The sequence below is a fragment of the Triturus cristatus genome, chromosome 9, assembly GCF_964204655.1.
Source record: "Triturus cristatus chromosome 9, aTriCri1.1, whole genome shotgun sequence".
Taxonomy (NCBI): domain Eukaryota; kingdom Metazoa; phylum Chordata; class Amphibia; order Caudata; family Salamandridae; genus Triturus; species Triturus cristatus.
This window is the reverse complement of record NC_140592.1, coordinates 72,958,441-72,979,969: the sequence shown is the minus strand read 5'-3', so window position 1 is coordinate 72,979,969 and position 21,529 is coordinate 72,958,441. Positions and strand designations below refer to the sequence as shown.

The window sequence follows — 21,529 nt, the reverse complement described above, 5'->3', positions numbered from 1 at the left end:
TTGGTTCCTTTGCTTGCCACTCAATTCTCCTCCATATCGATTGGCTGTAGCATACTTTTCCTGCATTTACTTGCTCCTCGTGTGCTTCTCTTATCAGTTTCCAGTCGGCGAAGTACTGTTTCTATCTGCTGTTGAACTATTTTTTAAAGGTTTTCCATGCACAGCGCGCGTTTACTTTTAGCCGAGTGCATGGCTCTGTGTAGTCCTCTATCCATTGACTTGCTTGTATTTGTTGCCTCGTTATTAGTAGCTTCGTGCTCACACAGGCAGCCTGACTTTAATATGGCCACCTCTCAGGACATTGCCTTGTTCTTGCTATGCAGAGGTTCTCGCCCAGCTCGAATCAACTTCAAATCAACTCCCCCGCCTTCATCTTGCCAATCACTTACTGCCACGGTTGCCACATTGGGCTAGATCTCGCACAATTGGGTGATTATTTGAGCATGAGTGAGCCTACTCGCCGCCTTGGTACCACCTGTGGTGTCGGGCCTAAGGCCCTCATTATGCAAATGATCGACACTGACACCAGGGGTTTGTAGTAACGTAACTGGCCACTAGCACATGCACCCGGGCCCTTTTATTGGCAGGACCACATCACTCGTGATACCCGTGATGGATGGGTGCATGGGTGCAGTGTGTCCAGCCCTCAGGGGAGTGGCTGGGAGTACAGCTTCCTGTGGGACACTAGAACGTGTCCTGCAGGACACTACATTCCTCCCCAACTTTATTGAAGAACAAACAAAACGTTAGTCCAACCTGTGGGGACAAAACAAACGGCTAACTAAATACCACAGGGTCCATCGGTCTTCTACGGCAGGTGGCAGGACGACATCAGACATGAGCTGGTGACTTTGCTTGCAGCAGGATCCTCTCGACGGACACCCGTAATTTAACCTGAGGGGTTCAGGACACGACCGCTGGCTTGGAGACGTCCGCTGAATACAGTCGTTCACTGATAATGACATGCCTTGTGGTCTTGCATGGCTCCCACCTTGCTGACATTGGTGATGGTCTTTGGTGAGTTCTAACAGTTCTTTATAGTGGGTTGCGTCATGGACATGGATGGAGTCCCAGGTGAGAGTTCACAGAAGTGTTGCCTGATCGATTGCTTCTGTTGAACCGCTTGGCTGTAACCGACAACTTGTGGGTGGGGCAATGTCTCTTCTCGCACTCCCGCCTGGGGAGGCCCGTTGTTGGGGTTGCTGCGGGACTGCAGGAGAGCTGCGGGGGCCGCTTGTGTGCCGAATGGGGGCAGCTGCAGGAACGCCGAGGAGCTGTTACTTAGTCGCAGGCACAACCCTCACGGGTGGGTGGGTCTTGGCTAAGACTTGCTCTCGCTGCCACGGTTCCGGTGTAGGCCAGGTTCACAGGTAGCTTCTGATTTCTTTAGTTGGCTGATGTGGCAACGGTGTAGGACTCCAGTCCATCGGTACTCTGGTAGTGGTGTTTGACACTTGTGCTGACGGCTGGCGTGATGGCGGTTTCCAGCCATGTGGTGACTCGGGATGACAGGTGATGATGACTTGCTGGGAGAGTCGGATGTCAGGAGGAACTTGGCAGCCATGTGCCTCCGCCTTGCTGAGGTCGACTGTCTGTGGCGGCTTGACACATAGTGTGTGTGGATCCTCTCTTGCCTGGCTTGGGGCCACTGCCGACTCCATCTTGAGGCGGTGTGAGGATGGACACTCAGTGCTGACCTTCACCCGTGGCATCTGTGGACAGGAGCAGGGATGTCACTTGACTTAGACTGCTGATGCTTGGGGATGGACGGTCGCCTGGGGAAGCGTAGGGATGAGACGCGGTTTGCGCTTGCTGCAGCTTATGTTCGGTTCACCCGTGGAGCTGTATCCAGGGACGTCGGTCCGCCTTGGTGGCTGTCTGGTGTGTCAGGGTGTGCTCTTGGCTTGCTGGTCTTCTCCCTTTCGTTGGTCTATTCAGCCCACCTGTGTTCCTCCGATTTTCGGGGTGACAGGGCTGTCGCGCTCTTCTTTCTTCGAGGGCATTGTGCTTGGACCTCGAGGTGGCGCTGTCATGGTGCCTGCTTCTTCCTTCGCTCCAGCGTGCTTGTCCGGACTGGTCACTTTGTGATGTGCTCCTTGCTTGCTGAGCGACGTGTTGTCTGGTCGCGTGTCGCTGGTTGCTGGAGCGCATGTTGCTGTGGCGGTCTGCCACGTGGAGTGTGCAACTCCTCTCTTGCCTATCGTGGGTCACTGCTGACTCCATCTGGAGGCAGTGTGAGGGAGGACACTGTGTTGTCTTCGGCCCGCTGCAGGGCTTCGCTGGTGTAGTGGAGATGTAGGGGGATCTCCTTCTAGCTGTGCTTCTTCACTGCGACCCTCTGGCAGTTTGGCTTCACTGTTTGGCGCGCATCTGACTGCGCCCTTCGCTTGTCCTTACTGGACATGCTGGCAGCACCTTCTCTTTGGTCTGTCACTCCTGGAACGGTGGCCGCAGTCCTTGTGGTGCTGTGCACTCACCTGGTGCTATGTGCTCCTCTTCACTCCCGGTGCAGCAGAGACGTGGTTGTTCACTGTACTGTGTCCAGCAGTGCTTCTTTGCCGTGTTGAGCAGCAGCATACCAGTTCTTCGTCATCGTGGGGATGTCTCTATCCCTTGGGCGCCTGACCGGGCTGTCGGGGTCGCCGGCATGTCTGTCTGCGCACCTCGTGTGCTCTGCGCTCTTCTTGGGCGCTCTCTCCTCTCTTGCGGTGGTGGCCATTCACCACTGGGATAGGTGGCATGTGCTTTTCTTGGTGGAGATGTCTGTTTCCTGGGCGCCTGCCCGTGCTGGCAGGTTCACTGGCGCTGCCTTCTGTGCACCTCTGACCTTGCGTGCTCCGTCTTCTTCTTGGATGCTTTCTTCTGGCGTTCCATGTTCGTGTAGCTTACGGTTGTGTTTGTTGACCAGCAGGGGCGAGCGATGCCATCTCCCTTCTGGTGGTTGTTTCCTTGTGCTGTCGGTGGAGACAGCCCCCTTGAGACGTCGCTGTTCTGGCTGGTCGTCCACTCTTGCTAGTGGGGGCTTGTGTCTCAGTGTCCTTGCTTGAGGTAGAACCTGCCTGCAATGAGAGGGGGACTCTGGTGTACTCTTTGTTGATCAGGGTAGGGTTGCACAAGGCGGTTACAAATGTGGCCATTGACTTGTAAACTGGTGCTGTGCACTGTTGGCAGTTTGCTTAGGCCTGGCAGTGTGTCTGTTTCTCAGCGAGTCGTTTCTGGGAGGCCACCAGGTGGTGCTGTAACAGTTCCTTTTTACCAGTCCCCGCTGATTACAGCTATCCTGGCCGGGAGGCTCTCATTCGCAGAGAGAGAAGGCTGCCCAGAGGTAAGCAGGGGCACTGCTGGCACTTCTGCTTCGTGATTTCCGGCCCCTGATGGATTGTGTCGACAGCCCCGTGTTCTCCTCTCTGGGGGGCTCCAGTTCAGCTGAATGTTGGGCTGGGGTTGAGGTGTGGTGAGTGTTCTCAATTGAGGCGTTTGCCTTTGATACTCCGGAGGGCATGCTGCGGGCCTCTCCGTGGGCTAAGGATGCTGTCAATTCCGGGGGACTCTAATGCTGGTGCACTGTACACCGGGGCAGTGCAGGCATACGGCCACTAGGGGCGCTGCACTCTGGCAACGCTTCACCTCCTTTGCGCCACCTGTGCGGATGCAGGACAGTTCCTGCGTGTCTGTAGGCTGGGGATTTCACCAGACGACTAACCCAGCAGGTGCGGCGCCGTTGGGCAGGTCATTGTCTCGTATTCTTGATGCACCGTGAGGCGCAGGGCAGGCAGGCTGAGCAAGCTTGACTTGACGCGACCATGGGGGTGCAGTATCTATAGGTGACCGCTAGGTGGCACTGTCCCGTAGGCCTCCACAGCGTACCTGATGCCACGGGTTGTCTGGCCCTTCTGAACCGCACGGGAGCAGCTGCATAGAGGGTCTGAAGGCTCCATGTGCAGGACCTCTCGCTCGCCGCCCGCCACAGGGGACGTGTCATTAAGGCATTCACGATGCCTCCGGCTGCGCGGTAAGGGGAAGTGGGCGGGATCTTAAACATCTCCTTCGCGCCGCACGTTGCAGTTCACCGGACCTGGTCCTAGCGGAGGCAGTCGCCCGGGCGCCGCGGCGGGCACAGTGCAGGCCTCGTAGTGGGGGGGGGGGGGGGGGGGTGCCCTCCCTGGACTCTGGCAGTGGCTGGGTCACTGGGCTTCGGAGCAGTACCGGTGAGCTTGGCAGTGGCTTCAGTGCTGGTATCGCGGGGCACTCACCGGTGAGCGTGGCAGCGGATGCATTGCTGGCATCGTGGGCACTCGCCCTCATCAGGGTTGTATGTCCTCACCTCCACCTCAGACGCCCGCGGGGATGAGGCACAGCTGGTCTCCGGTCATCGCTCCTTGGACACGGAGGTCGGTGACACGCCCCAGCTACACTGAAGGCACGGGGGACTGTAGAAAACTTGGTTGGGGCGCCGCTTGCCAGGCTCCTTTCCTCCCCATGAGGAACGACGAAGTGCAGAGCGGCAGGCACGCGGGGCTGGCTACCCGCCTCGTCGCCAATGTGGTGTCTAGCCTCAGGCCTTCATTATGCAAATGATCGACACTGACACCAGGGGTTTGTAGTAACGTAACTGCCCATGAGGACGTGCACCCGGGCCCTTTTATTGGCGGAGCCACGTCACTCGTGACTCCCGTGATGGATGGGTGTGTGGGTGCAGTGTGTGAGCCCTCAGGGGAGTGACTGGGAGTACATCTTCCTGTGGAACACTTGAACGTGTCCTGCAGGACACTACACCACCCATTACAGAGAGTGACCTAGTCAGCAGCAATTCCTAGGCAGGAGGAGGAGCTACATATTGGCAGCCTCTGGTCCTGCTGCAGCCGCTGCCTGAAGATGTCAGCAGAAGCTGGCTTTTAGTGGCCGGAGCTGAATGAGACTGTGTGAGAGGTAGCCGAACTCTACACTACCCGCACCCTAGTGGGTTCTTGGACCTGGGACTCCGTCTTTCAAGTGACCAGAGGAGGCTATCTGCAGTTTCCGGGTGCATAGGGGTCTAGCTACTTTATCTCTAGGAGCTGTCTCTATAAATCTACCAAAGCCGCCTGCCACTGTCCCAATCACACTGTGACCAGACACACTGCACTGACTCCTCGGCTGCAGACTCACTTGCACCCGCTTGTCGGAGGGGCTGCAGCTGGCTCCGAGCCTCTGTGCCCCAGCTTAGCTTCTGTTACCTGACCGGAAGTAGATGCAGCAGCACTGAAGCAGCCTCTCGTTAGCCCCGGATTGTGCTGCCGCCTCAGTAGTTGCAAAACTCTGGAACTCCGCGCGACTCCATCTTAAAACACATTCTAGAGCTGTGTTCCTTGTACCTCTCTGATGTAATGCACTGGAAGTCAGATTGTTTCAATTAAATGACAAAGGGAACGGAAGTCTCTTATCCTTCTATACTAAATAGAATAAAAACTAAATATTTACATTTTTTTCAATTCAATAAATCTTTATTCGGTAAATAAAATCCCCATTAAAGAATCGAAGTCAAACGTCAGTAATATCGATTTCATACATAATAAAAACACAGTAAAATTACTCCTAAAAACAAGAGCACTAAAACCGTTAATCCGGTCTCGATTTCTTGGACACCCAGACAGCTTGTAGAAAAGATAAAACAGTAAAATTCACCCAATCAGTGGATAGCATCAGAAATGTGAAGTAAATATTTATAGTGCATGTATAAAGTTTATGTGATGGTATATTAAGTTTGTGGTAAACAATTGTTGAGGATTACATTTGACCAGAAGCATGCTCCCAGAGCCATTGCTGTATTTGATTATAACTTAAAGTGGCAGCACTATAGCTCTTTCAGGCAGAGGATTTTTTTTTTTCTTTTCTTCAAATGTGGAAAAACTGCCTTTGTTCCGTCTCTGCTCCTGCCCGGTCTCTGCTCCTGTCCGGTCTCTGCTCCTGCCCGGTCTCCGCTCTTGCACATACCCAGTCACTGCTCCAGCCACATCGCTTCTTGCCCTCCCTAGCTCGTGGTGCCTGCACCCTGATCGTGCCATTAATTTCCATTACACATTTTTAAATACTGAAACATATTGCACTTAAATAAGTTTCAATTAACTTTTTATAAATCACTATTAAACACATAGGCCAGACCGATGCATTACCAATGCTTGTTTTTATTATGTTTTGTTCTTGTGTTGAGGTGTGCCGTGTCCTTTGTCACTGTCTCTACATGGTGAACATCAGCCCGTTCTCTTAGGTTCCCAGTTGCATTCTGTTATCTCACCAGCAATGTTCTCTGGGCCTATGCACTTCTCAGAACAGTGTTAGTAGCATTTGTGTTCTAAAGAAATATCAAAACGTGCAAAATTATAGTTTTCATTCTATATTTCAATTTACATATACTATGCACAAGATGAGGTTGGATTTGCACATGTGCCAAAAAGGGGAATAACATGCCCAGATTGTATTGGTGTCTGATGTGCACGATATTACATGTACATGGTCCAGAAATGGATCTGGATAAGTGATGCGGTGTGAATCAAAAGGATGCCGTTCTCATTACTAAACCTCTAAAGTTCTTCTAAAATTTCAAGAGGTCTCTCTTTCCATAAAGTTTTAAGTAAACGTCTAGAGATCCGACGGTGTGATGTCTTCTCTTGAATAATGTGGCAGGAGATAAACCCCATGATGGTCATGCTGTAGCAAAACCATTTCTTTTGCAGAAGTTCACTTGGTCAGTTTGGTCCCAGACCTCACTTTAGAATGATACAAAAATTTAAGAAGGTTCAAGGATAGTTTGAGGAACCAAATTACAAATTCAGAGGTCCTCAAACCTGGACTCGCGGACCCAAAATAAATAAAAGAAAAACATCCTCAAATAATTGCATGAGAGTGGCTTTGCTTCACTTCCCGTCCACAAATCCAATCCTGTGCCAAGTTCATGAAATCTTAAGTTTATGGCTCACGAACCCAGCCCCAGGGTTCACAACTCACGTGGATTGGTCTGCCATAGGCTGTGGACAGTGGCCGTGCCCAGAGCGGTGCACAGGGTGAGGCTGCCTGCCCGCACAGGTTGGGTGCAAAGGCTAGGCAAATGCTAGGCCCTGCCCAAACGTTGTGCACAGCAGAGGTTGTCTGCCTACAGGTGGTAGGTAGGGATGCTGCCCTTTAGCCACTTCTCCGCTGCGCATATGAGTTGTGTCGTTTGTTGCAAACCATAAGCGATGAAGTTCAGGGCTTTTTCAAACTTTTGTTCGTTGTACCATAACTACCCTTTAGCTATTGCTTTTATCAGTGCTAATATATTAATATTAAAAAAAAAAAAAATTATATATATATATATCGGCCTGTAGTGTTTCAACAACAGTTAATACCAAAACGTTAAATTTTGGACCATATAAAAGAATAATCGAGGGAATTAAAATGTTGCGTGCAATGTTCCACATTTCACCGTGCTGGTTACTCTTTTAAACCAGATGAATCCAGACAGTCCACTGGTTCGGATACTTAATGGAGGAAAGAAAATGAGCTGGTTTCCAATCTGGTGGCCAAAACGCTGTAGCTGACAGTGTCAGAGGCGGGTGGGGGGAACCAACAAAAAAGGGGGAGAAAAAAAAAGAACTTACCTGCCGCCCGCTGCATCGCTGGCTTTCTGGTCTTCTCGTGGCTCCACTGCAGGCACCGGCTGCCAGACTCCCCTGCAGCCAATCCTGAAGCTGCTCTTGTAAATGAGAGCAGTGTCAGGATTGGCCTGAGCGCCAGTGATTTGTGCTCCCAGGGAGACTGGGAGCCTGTGCTTGCTGTCTCCAACCCGGCAACGCAGCTCGGGTTGGAGCCCGCTTCAGTGTGCACGACAGTTTGACCGGCCTGAGATGACATGCACACTGATAACTGTGCATACCACTCCCCCCTCGGTGCACGCCATCCCCGTAGCCCCGCCCCCAAGACTCCGGGAAACCAAATAAAATAATAATGACCTGGATTTATTATTGTTTTTTAAACTTTTTTTACGCGGCTGGAAGGGGGTGGGTGAAGCATAACGGAGGCGCTGCCGCTGGCAAAACGACACCATGTTTAGTAACTCTACATAGACACTTCATTTAGCGATACCTATTGGCGCGCAATGTGTAGTGTTTTTGGACTGCAAGATTTATTGTTAAAAATTCTATGAAATCTGCATAGAGTGGGGTTGGGCTCCACCAGAGGAGTGCTGCTCTCTAACTCACCACATGGTATTCTGGCTGTTCTGTGTATCTTTCTATGGAGTGTTTGCAATAAAATGCACAAGGGACCATTTCACATCTGAAAAATACTCTCATCACATATTCGGTTCTTTATCATTCATGCATTGTGTACAGAAACATTCCTTTTTCATATTTTTTCTGCAGCAAGCTTTAGTGTAATTGTGAGTACCGGACTACGACTCTAACCTTTGGATGGCCACTAGCTCCTTAACACCATTGCAACCGCCGCCACCCTCTTCACTAAAGTCATTTCCACCACTGCCATCAGCATTACAATAATTAAATCATTACTACCACCATTACCAGCCGTTAACGCCATAATTACCAACACAGTTACCAACACAGTTACCACCAACATTACCACTGTCACCACCAGTGTTACTACCATTACAACTACCACCATTATCACATTTGCCACCAACATTAAAATATTTATTTCTACCTCTATGTACCAATATCACTGTTCTTGTGATTATCATTACCCCAATGATTACCAACTAGTGGGCCCATTACAATGTCCAGACCACCTAATTATGATGTCACTGCACATGGTGCGGTCGAGGTCTCCCATTTATATATCGGAGCTTGTGTTACGGCCGTAACACAATCTCCCATAGAGAAATGGGACATTGTGTTAATTCCTGCACCCCGTGGCAGGCACCTCAAGGTGCCTGTCACAAGGTGCAGGGATTAACAGGGGGCACCATAGATTCGGCCCTCGGCCCCCAACCGGAGGCCACAAGGGAAAGGGGGACTGGCTATGGGCCCCTAAACACGCTTTCTGACAGGGTTTCTATGTCGGAAAAGCCGGCATGGAAACCCTGCCGGAAATCATGCAGTATAATCCGGATGGCGTAAACTGATGTCCATATGGATTACGGGCCTGTTCCTACTGGCCGACAAGCTCCTTGAGCCCATCGCAAGCCAGCCGAAATGACTGGCCGGTTTCAGTTCCGACCGGCTATATCCTAATCAGCCGGTCAGAATTGAAACAGACGTTAAGTCGTAAAACCTCCGAACTGTCATAAAACTTGCGAACTAAGGTCGGAGGCTTTACGACCAACATCGTAATCGGCCCTCACTAACATTACCAATACCATTACTACCAGCACCATAATTACCATCTCCCCCCTCATTTACCACCAGCTTTACTATCACTGTTACCACTACAGGAACATTTGCCACCATATCTACCACCACCAAAGCCACTAGGTCTGGCCTTAAAAAGCGAACACATGCAAATAAGGACATGAACAGGTGCACTTGCATGTATTGGCTTACTGAAGCTAGACCTATCGGTTTCCTGAATTCTTGTTTAGTTGGTGCTATGACATTGTGCATCGGGTGGCGGTGGGCGTCTGGATGTCCACTCCATCCATTCGAACACGTTTGTGCAGCTAGTAATAGAATAACTCCATTTAATTTTTTTTAAATGTATTGTGTCTAACCTAATTGAGACTTCCCCTGTCTCACTTAGAACCATGATTAAAGTCACACACTGTATTTCTTTCTATCGTAGGGAAGCGAGAAAGAACAAAACAGTTCTCAGTTTGGGCTTCCACGGGAACGTGGTGGATCTGTGGTAAGTCTCTGCATTCGATGTGCCACCGCCTGGGTTATTCAGATACGCACTAGAGTGAAAGTAACTAAGTAGAACATTCCATGTAACTATCAATGAAACTGCAGTGAAGTGCATTATTCACTAGGGCGCTTAAAATAAGCATAAAAGATACAATGAAAATACTGCTGAAAGTCTGCAGTGTATAGTGAAGGAACAGGACCTTAAACCCTCTGCCAAAAAATGACTGCCTGATGCTCAGATACCTCCACAATATTGCTGCGGTCCTATCAGAGTTCAGAACAGTCCCCTTAGCCATAGGGGAAAGGGGACTTCTGGTTCTGGTGAATTTGCAGGAAGACTCCCATTCCGGAGTATTCTGGTATTTAAAGTGAAAGTTTCTCTACTAGCACCACCCCGTGAATGTGGCAAGCTCTTATGTTTTTGGACACATCCAGATTGGTGGAGGTGGTAGAAGTCCATTTTATCTGCCTCAAATTTATTTAGCTGTATTTGCAGAATTTTTGGGCCAATTTCCGCTCATCACCTAACAAATGTGTGATGAATACATGAAGGCACTGAAGTAAACTGTCTTGAACATTTATTTTCAATTCATCAGCATAAATTATACAAACGTTTAAGGTACTCCACGCTCAAAAAGCCGTTAATCCTTTTCTCCTTTCATTCATTGTTTCCCGGCCATCACCACAGGCTTATTTCCTTATTTTTGCTTCCTTAATTGTTGTTGGCCTCATCATGTACTTAAGGGGTACCTACTTTCATCTCCTGTTTCCTCTTAGAGTATAGGTATTTAGCCAGCTGAAGTGACCTCTGATGTCACTAAATGGTTAGACTTTGGCCACTCGCACCAGTGATTTTACAAAAAAAAATGTTGATTGCAAGAACATTCAGAATCACCCAAACGGTCCTTCCTTCTTCCAACTTCGCCTTCCACTACACGCAAGAAAGAATCAATATTTTTGTGTTAACTCTGGCATGGTGGAGCATTTTTTACCAATAAACTGTTTAACACTCCCATTAAATTCCCATCTAATAATTTGTGTGTGCACTCACAAAAGTATACAAAAAAAGTGATGGATGGATGGATTGCTTGAATTAAAATAGTCCTCTGGTAATTTCTGGAGGCTGTATCCCAGTGAATTATTTTGCACAACATGCCAGCTCAGTTTGGATCCAGCCATATGACAATCAGTCTTGACCCTGCTCCAATGGGAGCAAGCCAGCCTGAACTGCCAGACCAGGTCCTCCCTGAACTGGATGACAGACAACCTAGGACCAGTTTTGCAGTAGTTGGGGCTCATCAGCAAAGTATAGCTTGATTCCACTGACCGTGTGCACGAGATGTTTGGGCACACAAATCTCATATAGGGCGACACTAATGTGTACCAAAGAATGATGGATGGAATGCTTCAGGTATTCTAAGCCACTGGTGGCACGGTGTGCAAAATAACGACGGACTAGGATGCAGTCCCAAGTAAAGTGCCAGTGGCCAAGATTAATTCAAGCATTCCACCCATCACCTTTTGTATACTTTATTCGCTCACAAAAGTTCAGCGTAAATCAGTGTTATTCTCCCTGTAAGACGAGTTATCAGTTGTTTCGGGTTCAAGCATACTGAGCCTTACTTTTCAGAGTGTCCAGTTTCCAAATGTTTCTCACCAATAATTACGGTCTCGAGAAAGCAATTGTCAAAAACATCTGGCTTCGCAATGACCTGAAAATTGCTGAATTTAGCATAATAGCATTGAGTACAGCTCCTCAGACAGTAGCTTATCATGCAAGCACTAATAGTCCTGCAGTTTCACCCTATTCTTGGCCAACTGTTTATGGTTTCTTGGCACTACATGTAAATGGAAAGTGATCTGCTGGATAGGTTTTTATTTTGCATAACAGAAGCAAGATACTGAATTTCACAGTTGAAAGTTTACATATAGGGTATCTGTACTGAAGAAATAGCTTGAACACCTTACCAAATGTGTGTGTAAATTTGAAGGTAATAGACTATAAGATTTTCGGCCGTTTTACACCACCAACCCCTTTACACTACCAAAGAAATCTGAATTTAAACGCACCTTTGTACTAGAAATTTAGCAAAAATGAATACTGTTTGGTTTTACTTGGAACATTACTTCTCTAAGTGGGCTCAAATATCTTTCTAATGTCTTTCTAATTTCTGTTGCCGCAGGGAACGGCTTGTATCTGAATATGAAGCCACTGGAGATCTGCTTGTAGACCTAGGATCTGATCAAACGTCCTGCCACAATCCTTTCAGCGGTGGTTACTACCCGGTTCAACTCTCCTTCGAAGAAGCAAACCAGCTCCTCGCCACCAATCCAGAGAGGTTCCGGGAACTCGTTAAAGAAAGGTAGCGATGTAACTGGGTGGTTGGTGCTTCCAGGGTTTTGGAGGAGCAGGCATTACTGGAGCTTCTCAGTATTTAACATTTCAATGACCTGTATCTCTTGTAACTGTTTCCGTGTAAAAAAAAAATTCTGATTGGCAACTAACCCCGAGATGGCCTTGACTGCAGTTATGGGTCTGTACATCTTAAAGTTTGAGAGAGGGCAACATCGTCATTTCCTTTGCGGAACAATTCAGGTTCCAATTACAAAATTTCCAAATTGCAGCAATAGACAGAGGGTTGCAGTCTTTGCTTTAAGTAACACAATGCCTTTCTTGGCAGACCTTGATCATATTTATGGCTTCATGATACCTCCCTGCAGAAATTGTGGTTGTGGGGGTGCTGGTTTGGAGGCTGGGTTACCACTCCCTACCTTTTAGGTGATGTAGGCAGACATTCAACACTGGAGTCTTTGAAATGGGAGAGTGCTTCAGACCAGAATTGAGACCTCTACTCTGTCCCACTTGCTGGTAGTGAGTTATTGACAATTGTAGTTTTCCTGGGCATTGAAATTAGGATGACTACTGTAGGAAATTGGGTTATTGGTTGAGGGGGTTGTTAACCCATCTCACGCAACAACCATAATACTTGTAAAGGGTGGGCTGTATCAGTTGCTGAATAAACCTGTGCTTAACCCTCCGGTAGTTTGGTACAAAAGCAGTCAGGCTTCACCTGGAGGTACTGTGTTAAGTATTTATGCAGCACCTCAAACAGAAATAAAATGAAAACAATGAACAAGGAAAATTTAACGCCAATTTAGACGAATAGAGTAAAATGGAATAAATAGCATGAGACCAAAACAACACATATCCAATCAGTAGAACTAGAGATATGTAATTTTAAAGGTTTGGGTAAAAATAGCACCAAGAAGCAGAATGTGCGAACAGTGTGTATTTGGTTGCACTAGACCGAAACAAAGTCATAAGTTAAGCTGACCCCAATGGAGTGCAGGCCGGGTACATGAACCAGGTTAGTCTCGCTGTAAAAGTTACCTTCTCAAAGTCCGACACACAGAGTTCCAAACTTCAGGATTTCACGGGAGGAGATATACAGCTGCCAACTAAGCATCCAGGACGTCTTGGTGATCAGAAACTCACTCCAGCAGAGGCCAGCAGGCCTCAGGAAGGCCTAGTTGAAGCAGGGCAGTTGCAGGGGGCCCTCTGGAGCTTGATGTCTCCCTGTAGCTCAGAACAGGTAGTCAGCCAACTGACCCTAGGAGTCACTCTGATAGTCCTGGGTTAAAAGAGATGGTTCTCTTTCCTTCAAGAAGCAAGGCAGGCCTCAAAACAGCAGGGCAGTCCTCTGGAGTACAAGGCAGTCCTTCTGTAGTCTTCTGCAGGTGTAGGAGTGTAATGAAGAGTTAATCTGAGCATCCACTGTTTATACCTGATACCAGCTTTGAAGTGGAAAAAGCTTCTGAAATGTTGTTCCTCTCTACCCAGGTCCCAAGATGTCTGAGGTGACAAAAGCCTGCTGTCTAGTTCTTTGTGTGATGAGGCAGCTCCTTTAAAATGTATGTGGGGCAGGTAACAGCTCTGCCCCCTCCCATCCTGGCATGATGGCGCTCTCCAAAACTACACCCAAGACCTATTCACTGTCTGGGCCCAATCAATACACATTCCTGATGGGTTAGCAATTAACAGACACAGTCAACTGGAAACTCCTAGAAGGCCTCAAAGTTTAGGGCACGCAAATGCCAACTTTCTAAAAGTATAAACTTTCTGGGTTGGACTCTTAATCAGTAAGGCTAGGCTCTCTTCAAACTCCAAACACCTCCCAAATGCCAGTACTGATTTACCCTCACACATTCATTCAAATCCGTGGTCATACAACGCCATTCTTATGATCACCATTTATTTACTCACTTTGAATCAAAAGTTTTTTTTTGGTATTGCAACCTTATTTTAAGAAATAATAGACACTTTTCCATTTTTTTCATATAGAGAACAAACATAATCAGCACACATAAAAAACACAGTTTTTTGATGTGCAAATCAATATAACATCAATGTGGAACAATATACACAAATTATACAGAAATCATGTATAAAATTATTACAATTCTTTCATGAGCTCAGGTTCTGACTTTTACACTGCCACAGGAGCTTCCTGTTTTTTCTCCAATTCAAAGCTCCTTCTTGAATGGGCCAAAACTAAACCATGCCCGTACAGAGCTCAGGGAGGAAAAAAACTCCAATACACCTGAAGATTGTGATATTTCTGAGCTCCAATTGTGCCTAAGTTTGAATTGCTCCTTTTGGTAGAAGAAAACAGTTGACGTGTTTTGAACCCTTTTCCTTATTTTGGGGTTCTCCTCAGGACTCTGAACATCAGAGCCCTCTTTCGTCCAGTTTGTCTTAGTCAGGCATAAACATTCAACAATGTTCTCCTAAATCCAGATTCAACTTTTGTTCCTTGCTTCCATCCAAGTCTCCACTGAAAGGATGGAAGAACAAACCGATCCTGTTCTTTATGGGGCTCCTTTCTCAGGATGCAGCTTCTGCATCGCGTCCTTCGTCGTGTCTATTATTTACCACTCAGTTGCTTCCCGAAAAAGTTGAAGACGTTCAAGCGTACCAGTATAAGACAAACCGGAAGTTCAGTCGCAGCAATACAAAAAATCAATATCAAGATCTGGCGCTCAGAGAAGAGTTTCTCTTCTATACTTGAGTTTGAGTCAAAACTAAATGGATGGTTTGATAGTCTAAGGAATCTCAAAAATCAAGAAACTGCAGCAAAATAGGAAAAACACAGGAAAGTTCTGCAAGTAAGGAAATAAGGGAAGTAAAGGAAAGAAAAGAATGTGTCCGCATTGCAGAAGCTCTGTCAAGAGTCTTCTTGGGTCAGGAGAATGTGAGTGTTCGCTTAAGCCACACTCGGCAAGACTCAAAAGGAATAAGCAGAGAGGTCTAAACCTCTCAAAGTCCAAGGAAAAGTGGCGGCAACTCAGACAGTGTAGACTCCAGTTATTTGCACCAAACTCAATTGGGTACTGCCTCTTTGTTCACATCATTGGGGGTTCTATTGACCTTTTCCATTCTCGAATTGTAAGCTGCAACATTCACGAAATATCCCACACTGAACATGGGAACAACATTGTCATTGTGTCAACTAAGCCATGTTGCAATAATGCTGAATAGGACTCTTCAGTTAACACTCTGGCTCTCCGTGTGCCTTTGTCAAGGTCTTCTTCTCAGGCTCTCTATCGCTAGTACAGTTTTGTATCTAGTCTCAAACTAACAATCTATGTGAAAGCACCTGCAAGGGAAAAGTCATGCAAGCAGAAATGGAAAACAGTATTTTATGCAGAATGGAAAACAGGCCTAATAAGGGTAATTTCAGAATATCTAATCAATGGTGCACCTTAAATATGCGTGTAGGCTTTCAAACACAACTGAATAAAACTTTTCAGTACATTAGATTCATATTGCATGTGGCTTACCGTAAAATCTTTAATACGTGTGTGTAAGTAAGGTTAAGAACTGCACTTTAAATGAAATATACGAAACATTAGTGCAGACATTACATAAATACATTGTTGTTTTATAAAGTAAACACATTCTTAATAAGTGCTTATGGTTTATTCATCAATTCTCCAAAGAATATCGTATTTAATACGGTTAAGGCATACTGTGTTGCGTATAAAATCTCTAATTCTACAGTGAATGAACTTCAATAATGATGTCAAGTCCAACACCTTGTGTTAATGTCGTAAGGCCACACCGGATGCGTGCTAAGTGTATTTTAAACATGTATTTGTAACTTTTAAAGGTGGAGTTAAAATTGCACTGCTCCTCCTGGCAAAAGTTTTATTTTTCCAGATGGAATTGCCAGTTTAAAACTGTACACAGGCTGCAATGGCAGGTTTAAGACATGTTTTTAAAAAGGTACTTAAACGGGTGGCATATCAAATGCTACTAGTGTGCCAGCAGCATTGAATTTACAGGCCCTAGATAAATGCAGCACTACTTTATTGTGGACTTGCAAGAATGTTAAACGTGCCAATTTGAGTGCATGCCAGTTTTACCATGTGTTAAGGGGTGAGTACAAGACCTTCACCACTGGTTAGCAGTTGTAAAGTGCACAGAGTCCTAAACACCAACAAAACTGGTTCAGAAAACAGGAGGGGTGAAGACAAAAAATATGGGTGTGATCCTGCAGAGGGCCAAATCCAACAACTACCTTCTGCCATTTACACGCACTGTATAACCTATCCTGCCCAGGTGTTCAAGAACTTTGATGCATGCTATGGAATATTCAGAATATCAGGAAAACTACAGGTTTATTTTTCAGGTGTATTCTGAAGAGGTGCACGTCGCCAAAGCCCCTTCCTAGTAGAGGGTGGTTGAAGGTTCACCTTCCAAGATGGCTGTCATGGTCACATTTTGTTGGGGGTAAAGGGGTGTGGGAGGGCAACATTTGAAATGTTGTTCCCTGTGAAAGGCTGATGGATGCCAGTGTTTGCAATCCAAGCGACAGGCTCTGTGTGTAATCAAAGGTATTCGGAAATTAAAAAAATAAATATGCAAACATAAAGCGGCTTTGGGTCCACTTTCTTCCTCCATTGGTCTGTTTCAACTGTTATCCACAATTTTCTTCCGATCAGTGCAGCATATTGCAAGAAGCAATGGGTTAGGCCCACTTGAACCCTGCACTCTGGTTCAGAACTCCCTTTTGAAGCGCATAAAGAGAATGTTTCCTGCCTCTTAAAGGGAGAAGACTGGTGATTCAGGAAGCTATCTCATTGTGGTTGTAATATAGGATTGCAGACCTGCTTGGCTTACGAAACTAAATGTCACCGTCACATTGTTAAAAGTTCGCTTGGCGCTTCTGTTACTTAATTTACCTTTGTGAGCGTCTGTTCAATCCCTGTTGCTGTTGCACTTACTTCACAGGTGCCCAGGGAGTAAAATGATATTTTTTTAAGACACTTTGTGTGGAACGCAAGACACTTGCAAGTAGCTCGGCTTTGAGCTTTAGCCCTATGTGCCCTCTCTCATCCTTCAGTCATTTACTCATGCACCCCCAGTTGTGCCCATACTCCATCAAATCAGAGCAGCCAGACTTGTGCTTGACTTTTACTCCTGTATCCAGTACCCCACAGGTAAAAGACTCTCCGCGTACGTCCTGGATGAGCAGTGTGCCTGTGAGTGCAGGGTGCAGTACAATAAAAAAAAATATACATATATACCAGCATTGGCAATGTAAACCTGTCTGGCTTTAGTCATCCTTTGTGTTTCAGACAAGTCTTCGCTTTACAGAAATTCACAGCCAAAAATAGCTTTTATTTGCAACAGTATTGGCAAAAATTATGACCACCACTTTTAGGCTGCAGTATGTTTTTATTGTTTTATTTGTTTTTTATTTTGCGGCTTCTGTTTGCAATAAAGTCTAACCATTGGTCTAGCTTGCCTAGGCAAGACATATTTGCTTTATGTTGTGGTATGTAAACCAAAAAACGAATCAACACTGTACAAATGTTTTTCAGCTTGAGAAGACAAGTAGCAGCCATAAATACACTGTCTGAGAATGGTCTGTTTTTCTGGGACTATGGAAATGCGTTTTTGCTGGAAGCGAAGAGAGCTGGTGAGTAGAAATTGGATTACTACGGGGATAGTGTACTGGATCGTCGTCGTCTTAGATCAGTCCATGCCTAGATTGTGTATGATCAGTCTCAAAGTAGCCTCGTTGTATATGTATGGTGCTGCAGCCATGATTTCAGGGTAACCCCCTCTCTAGGGTAGCCTTGAGCACTCTGTTCTGCAGATTACTCACTCATTGTGATCTTCACAGCGAATTGAGACTCTTACCCGTACTCAGTTGATTCCTGGTGGTGTGGAGGACATATGCTCCTTTCTCATGCTTTCTTTGCGGCAAAGCTCATTTCAAATAGCATAACTATAACTGAGCCATGAGTTTTCCATGACCTCCGCAATAAATATTTTTTCTAAACAATTTAAATGGAAGATTTCACCTTATTGAGAGATGCACCTAAAATACCTACTTGGTGGTTTAGGGTAATGCACTGGTTAAAAGGTATGAGTGGCTAACAATAGTAAGTTTCCTCTTATTTATAGTTCCAAGATGGCTGCTTTTTTTGCCAGTGTTCTGCAGTAGCCAGCGGGGCGTCTTCCATGCTGCTATATCATTTTCATAGGTCCCCATGTTAATTTATTAGTCTGGACCTCCTCCAAAGCCCAAGTAGGTTTTCACACGTTATGGCCACTAGTAGAGGAGCATTGGGTGAAAGTAGCTTGGGTCTTCTGGCACCTGCCCAGTCCTTACGGTCTGTCTTCTTGAATCAACCTCCCTAATAACCATCCAGCCAGACACCTACAAGCAGTTGAAGAGGCAGCCCCATTTCAAACAAGCCACCCTTTGGAATTTGTTTGCCGTCTTGCATGCAGATTCTTGAGATTCTGTTGGGGTTTGGAAAGTAGGAGCTCTAGGGATGGCATAAATCATGACTTTTTTTTGTAAGCAGCATGGGTGTACATTATATTATACAAATATAAATAGTGTGGTGTTTTTAATCCAAATCCAATCTTGCTTGTTGTTTTCCCTGGTTTGATTCTACACCAATCCCAAGGGCATTTCCTTTTTTCCTTTTGTTTGTTGTAGACTTCCTAGTAATCCCAATTGGGGTCTTCACGTATTGTGTTCTGTTAAAACAGAAAGAGTAACAGGGATGCGACTTACTCCTCTTTCTCGTGTCCTTCATCCTTAGGTGGCTAGTTCCATCCATTACTCTGTGGCCTTCTAGTTGTCCAAAAAAAAAGCTTTGACATGACCTTCCTTCACTTATGATACTACTATCTAGTTCTTGCCCTTTTAGAGCTCTGTAAGAAATGCAGTAGCGTTGGGGTCCTTCATGCCGCCTCCCTGGTTATTTATTTATTATCTTTGGTCCCCTGGACTTTCCTTTGGGTTTAACGTCATAACCTTTGCTTCACATCTGGAGTCACCTCTTATGTCACGATTCAGAACCCTCTCGGATATGGAGTTACTCGCTGGTTTGCAAGGTCTTGGATAGTATGAAGGATGAGGCTGTGGAAATTGGGTTCACTCAAGCACCACACTGCAAGATGCAGTTTTACCTGACCGCCTCACTCCAAGGTTGGTCTGGTTACTTCAGGGGATTTAATGGGAGAGTCTGTGTATAAGGACCCTTCAAGATTGAGCAGGCTCCTGCCATCATGTTATGTAGCTGTTGTCGCTTCAGTTCACACCCATTTAGCTGCTGTTACACTCTTATTTTCTCCCTTCCAGGTTCCCTGCATTTATGTACTCCCTTGAGTACCCTTCATGGACTATTAGTCTATCTCCTTGGTTCCCTCTTTTTCTCTGCTTGTTTGGATTCTCAGCTTGCAACATGGCTGTGTACTGGTGTCCTGGGGTTCCCACCACTTGTTTTGTCAGGTTCGCGTTACAGCATCTTCCGCAAGTACGACAGATAAGCTTCATTCTGAACGCCAGTATAGTCTTGCAGATTTCATTGCTATATAATGGCCCATATTTCTGTTGTTTTCTACTTAACTTTTTATCGGCCTATAATTGCCTAAAGTCCCAGGAGATACCCTGGCGAAAGTCCTCTGACGGCTCCACTGATCGAAGCAAAGACAGTCCTGGTGTTCTCTTTTTTTGCCCTTTTTTTGCCCAGTTCCTCAGATGGACGTATCCTCTACTTGATGCTTCTCTGCAAGGATTTGAGGACATCGGGGGTTCCTGGTGGGGCTGATTAATTTGAATCTGACACTCTCTTTTTCCAGCTCTCGGCTATTATTTGTTTACTTCAAAAGAATGAAAATCACATTACCAAGTATGCAGTGGAAATAAAGAGTCACAAACTTCCCCACCTCTGCTGCCCTGTGTGGGCTTCCATGCGCCCGACACTGCTCACTACTACAAAACAGACATGGGGATAGTATTCTAGCAATACCGCAACTCCCAGAACTACTGCTTAGTGGACCTGCAAAGCTTGCCTTTTGGTCTAAGACTTTAAAAACAGATGTTGGAGACTTGAAGCCCTCTCGGCTCTGTCAGGAGGACCAACCCAATGTAGAAGCATTTCTCAAACTCTGAACCAGACCGATCCCTGATAATGAAATTGCTACCAGTGCTAATGTTGTCTCTTCCAGGATCCTCTGGCCTGAGTAGGACTGAAAATCCTAAAAGAAACAAACCAATAAAATCCCATGTGTCCAACCTAGGTGTGAGGGGGCCTCATCCATGCCAGATTTTCAGGACAACCTTGAACTATCCAAGTTAACTCTAGGGGCTTCTTTCTACCAACATTTTGCTAGGTGGATGTCCTGAATATATGGCATGGATCTAGCCCATCAGGATCTTTGTGGAACGCCCCTCGTTTGCCAAGTCAGTCCATATTCTAAATTTTAAGGTACCAAAGGATGATTGATAGTTGAGTAGTATATAGTAAATCCCAGTGAAGTAGATATTGTTGATTTGAAATCAATGTATATAAAAACTCAAACTCTATATTTGTTGACAGGAAAGGTGGGTTTGTGGAAAAGCATCACCAAGATCTTGCCACAGATAGACGCCTTGCACCATCCGCCCCTTAAGTGGGTCTATTTCATTTTACTTCGACCCTGTGGGGGGCCATGCATATTGACTTATTTTGAAGGATCCTATTCATGCAAAATATGAAGGACTTATGATTACATTTGGTCCCTGCTTAAAATGTTCATTTCTGACTATTGTGTTTTGAACCCTTCCAGGTGCTGAAGTAGAGAAGACCGGTGTAGGAAAAACAGAATTTCGCTATCCTTCATATGTACAGCACATAATGGGGTAAGTAGTAATTAGTCCACAGAGAGTAATGGGTAGCCCTGGCAATTAAAGCATTTGTAAAACACTCTAGGCAGTTCCGAAACTTTCATTGATGTCCTTATTACCTTTAAAAAAAAAAAAAAAATCCAATTAAATTCTATACCATTGACATTTAAGATAATTATGGGATTAAAAATGCAGAAGAAAGAATCAGTGGCATAGTTGGTCATTGAATTGTGTAGGAATTAGCGGGTTAAACACCTAAAATGTTAGGTCTGTCTCGATAGTGGAAAGTAATATCTTTTCAGATCCATGTCCTCATTACCCTTTTCAAACTCAGGCACATCTGTCCTCCCGCCTCTTGTCCTCTGTGCTTCCCTACCCCTACGGTTTCCATGGTGCCTGAAAACCTATTACAGGTGCCTTGATCATTGGGAGGGCTCTCTTCCTCCAGGAGAAATTCTGCTGACCACATGTCTCAGATGCATTTTATTCTTAAGACGACCAAGTGCTTTTTATGGGTTA

The 21,529-nt window shown here is 46.0% G+C and overlaps 1 protein-coding gene across 9 annotated transcripts in view; it reads left to right on the top strand.

Moving 5' to 3' along the window:
- The window catches only part of UROC1 (urocanate hydratase 1), a 424,295-nt gene that overhangs the window by 251,583 nt on the left and 151,183 nt on the right, over positions 1 to 21,529 (top strand). For all 9 annotated transcript variants that reach the window (XM_085624432.1, XM_085624429.1, XM_085624437.1 and 6 more), the window contains 4 exons: positions 9,754 to 9,816; positions 11,999 to 12,178; positions 17,703 to 17,800; positions 20,953 to 21,025. In XM_085624432.1, the coding sequence (XP_085480558.1) occupies positions 9,754 to 9,816; positions 11,999 to 12,178; positions 17,703 to 17,800; positions 20,953 to 21,025 (414 nt within the window). The remainder of the gene's footprint in view (positions 1 to 9,753; positions 9,817 to 11,998; positions 12,179 to 17,702; positions 17,801 to 20,952; positions 21,026 to 21,529) is intronic.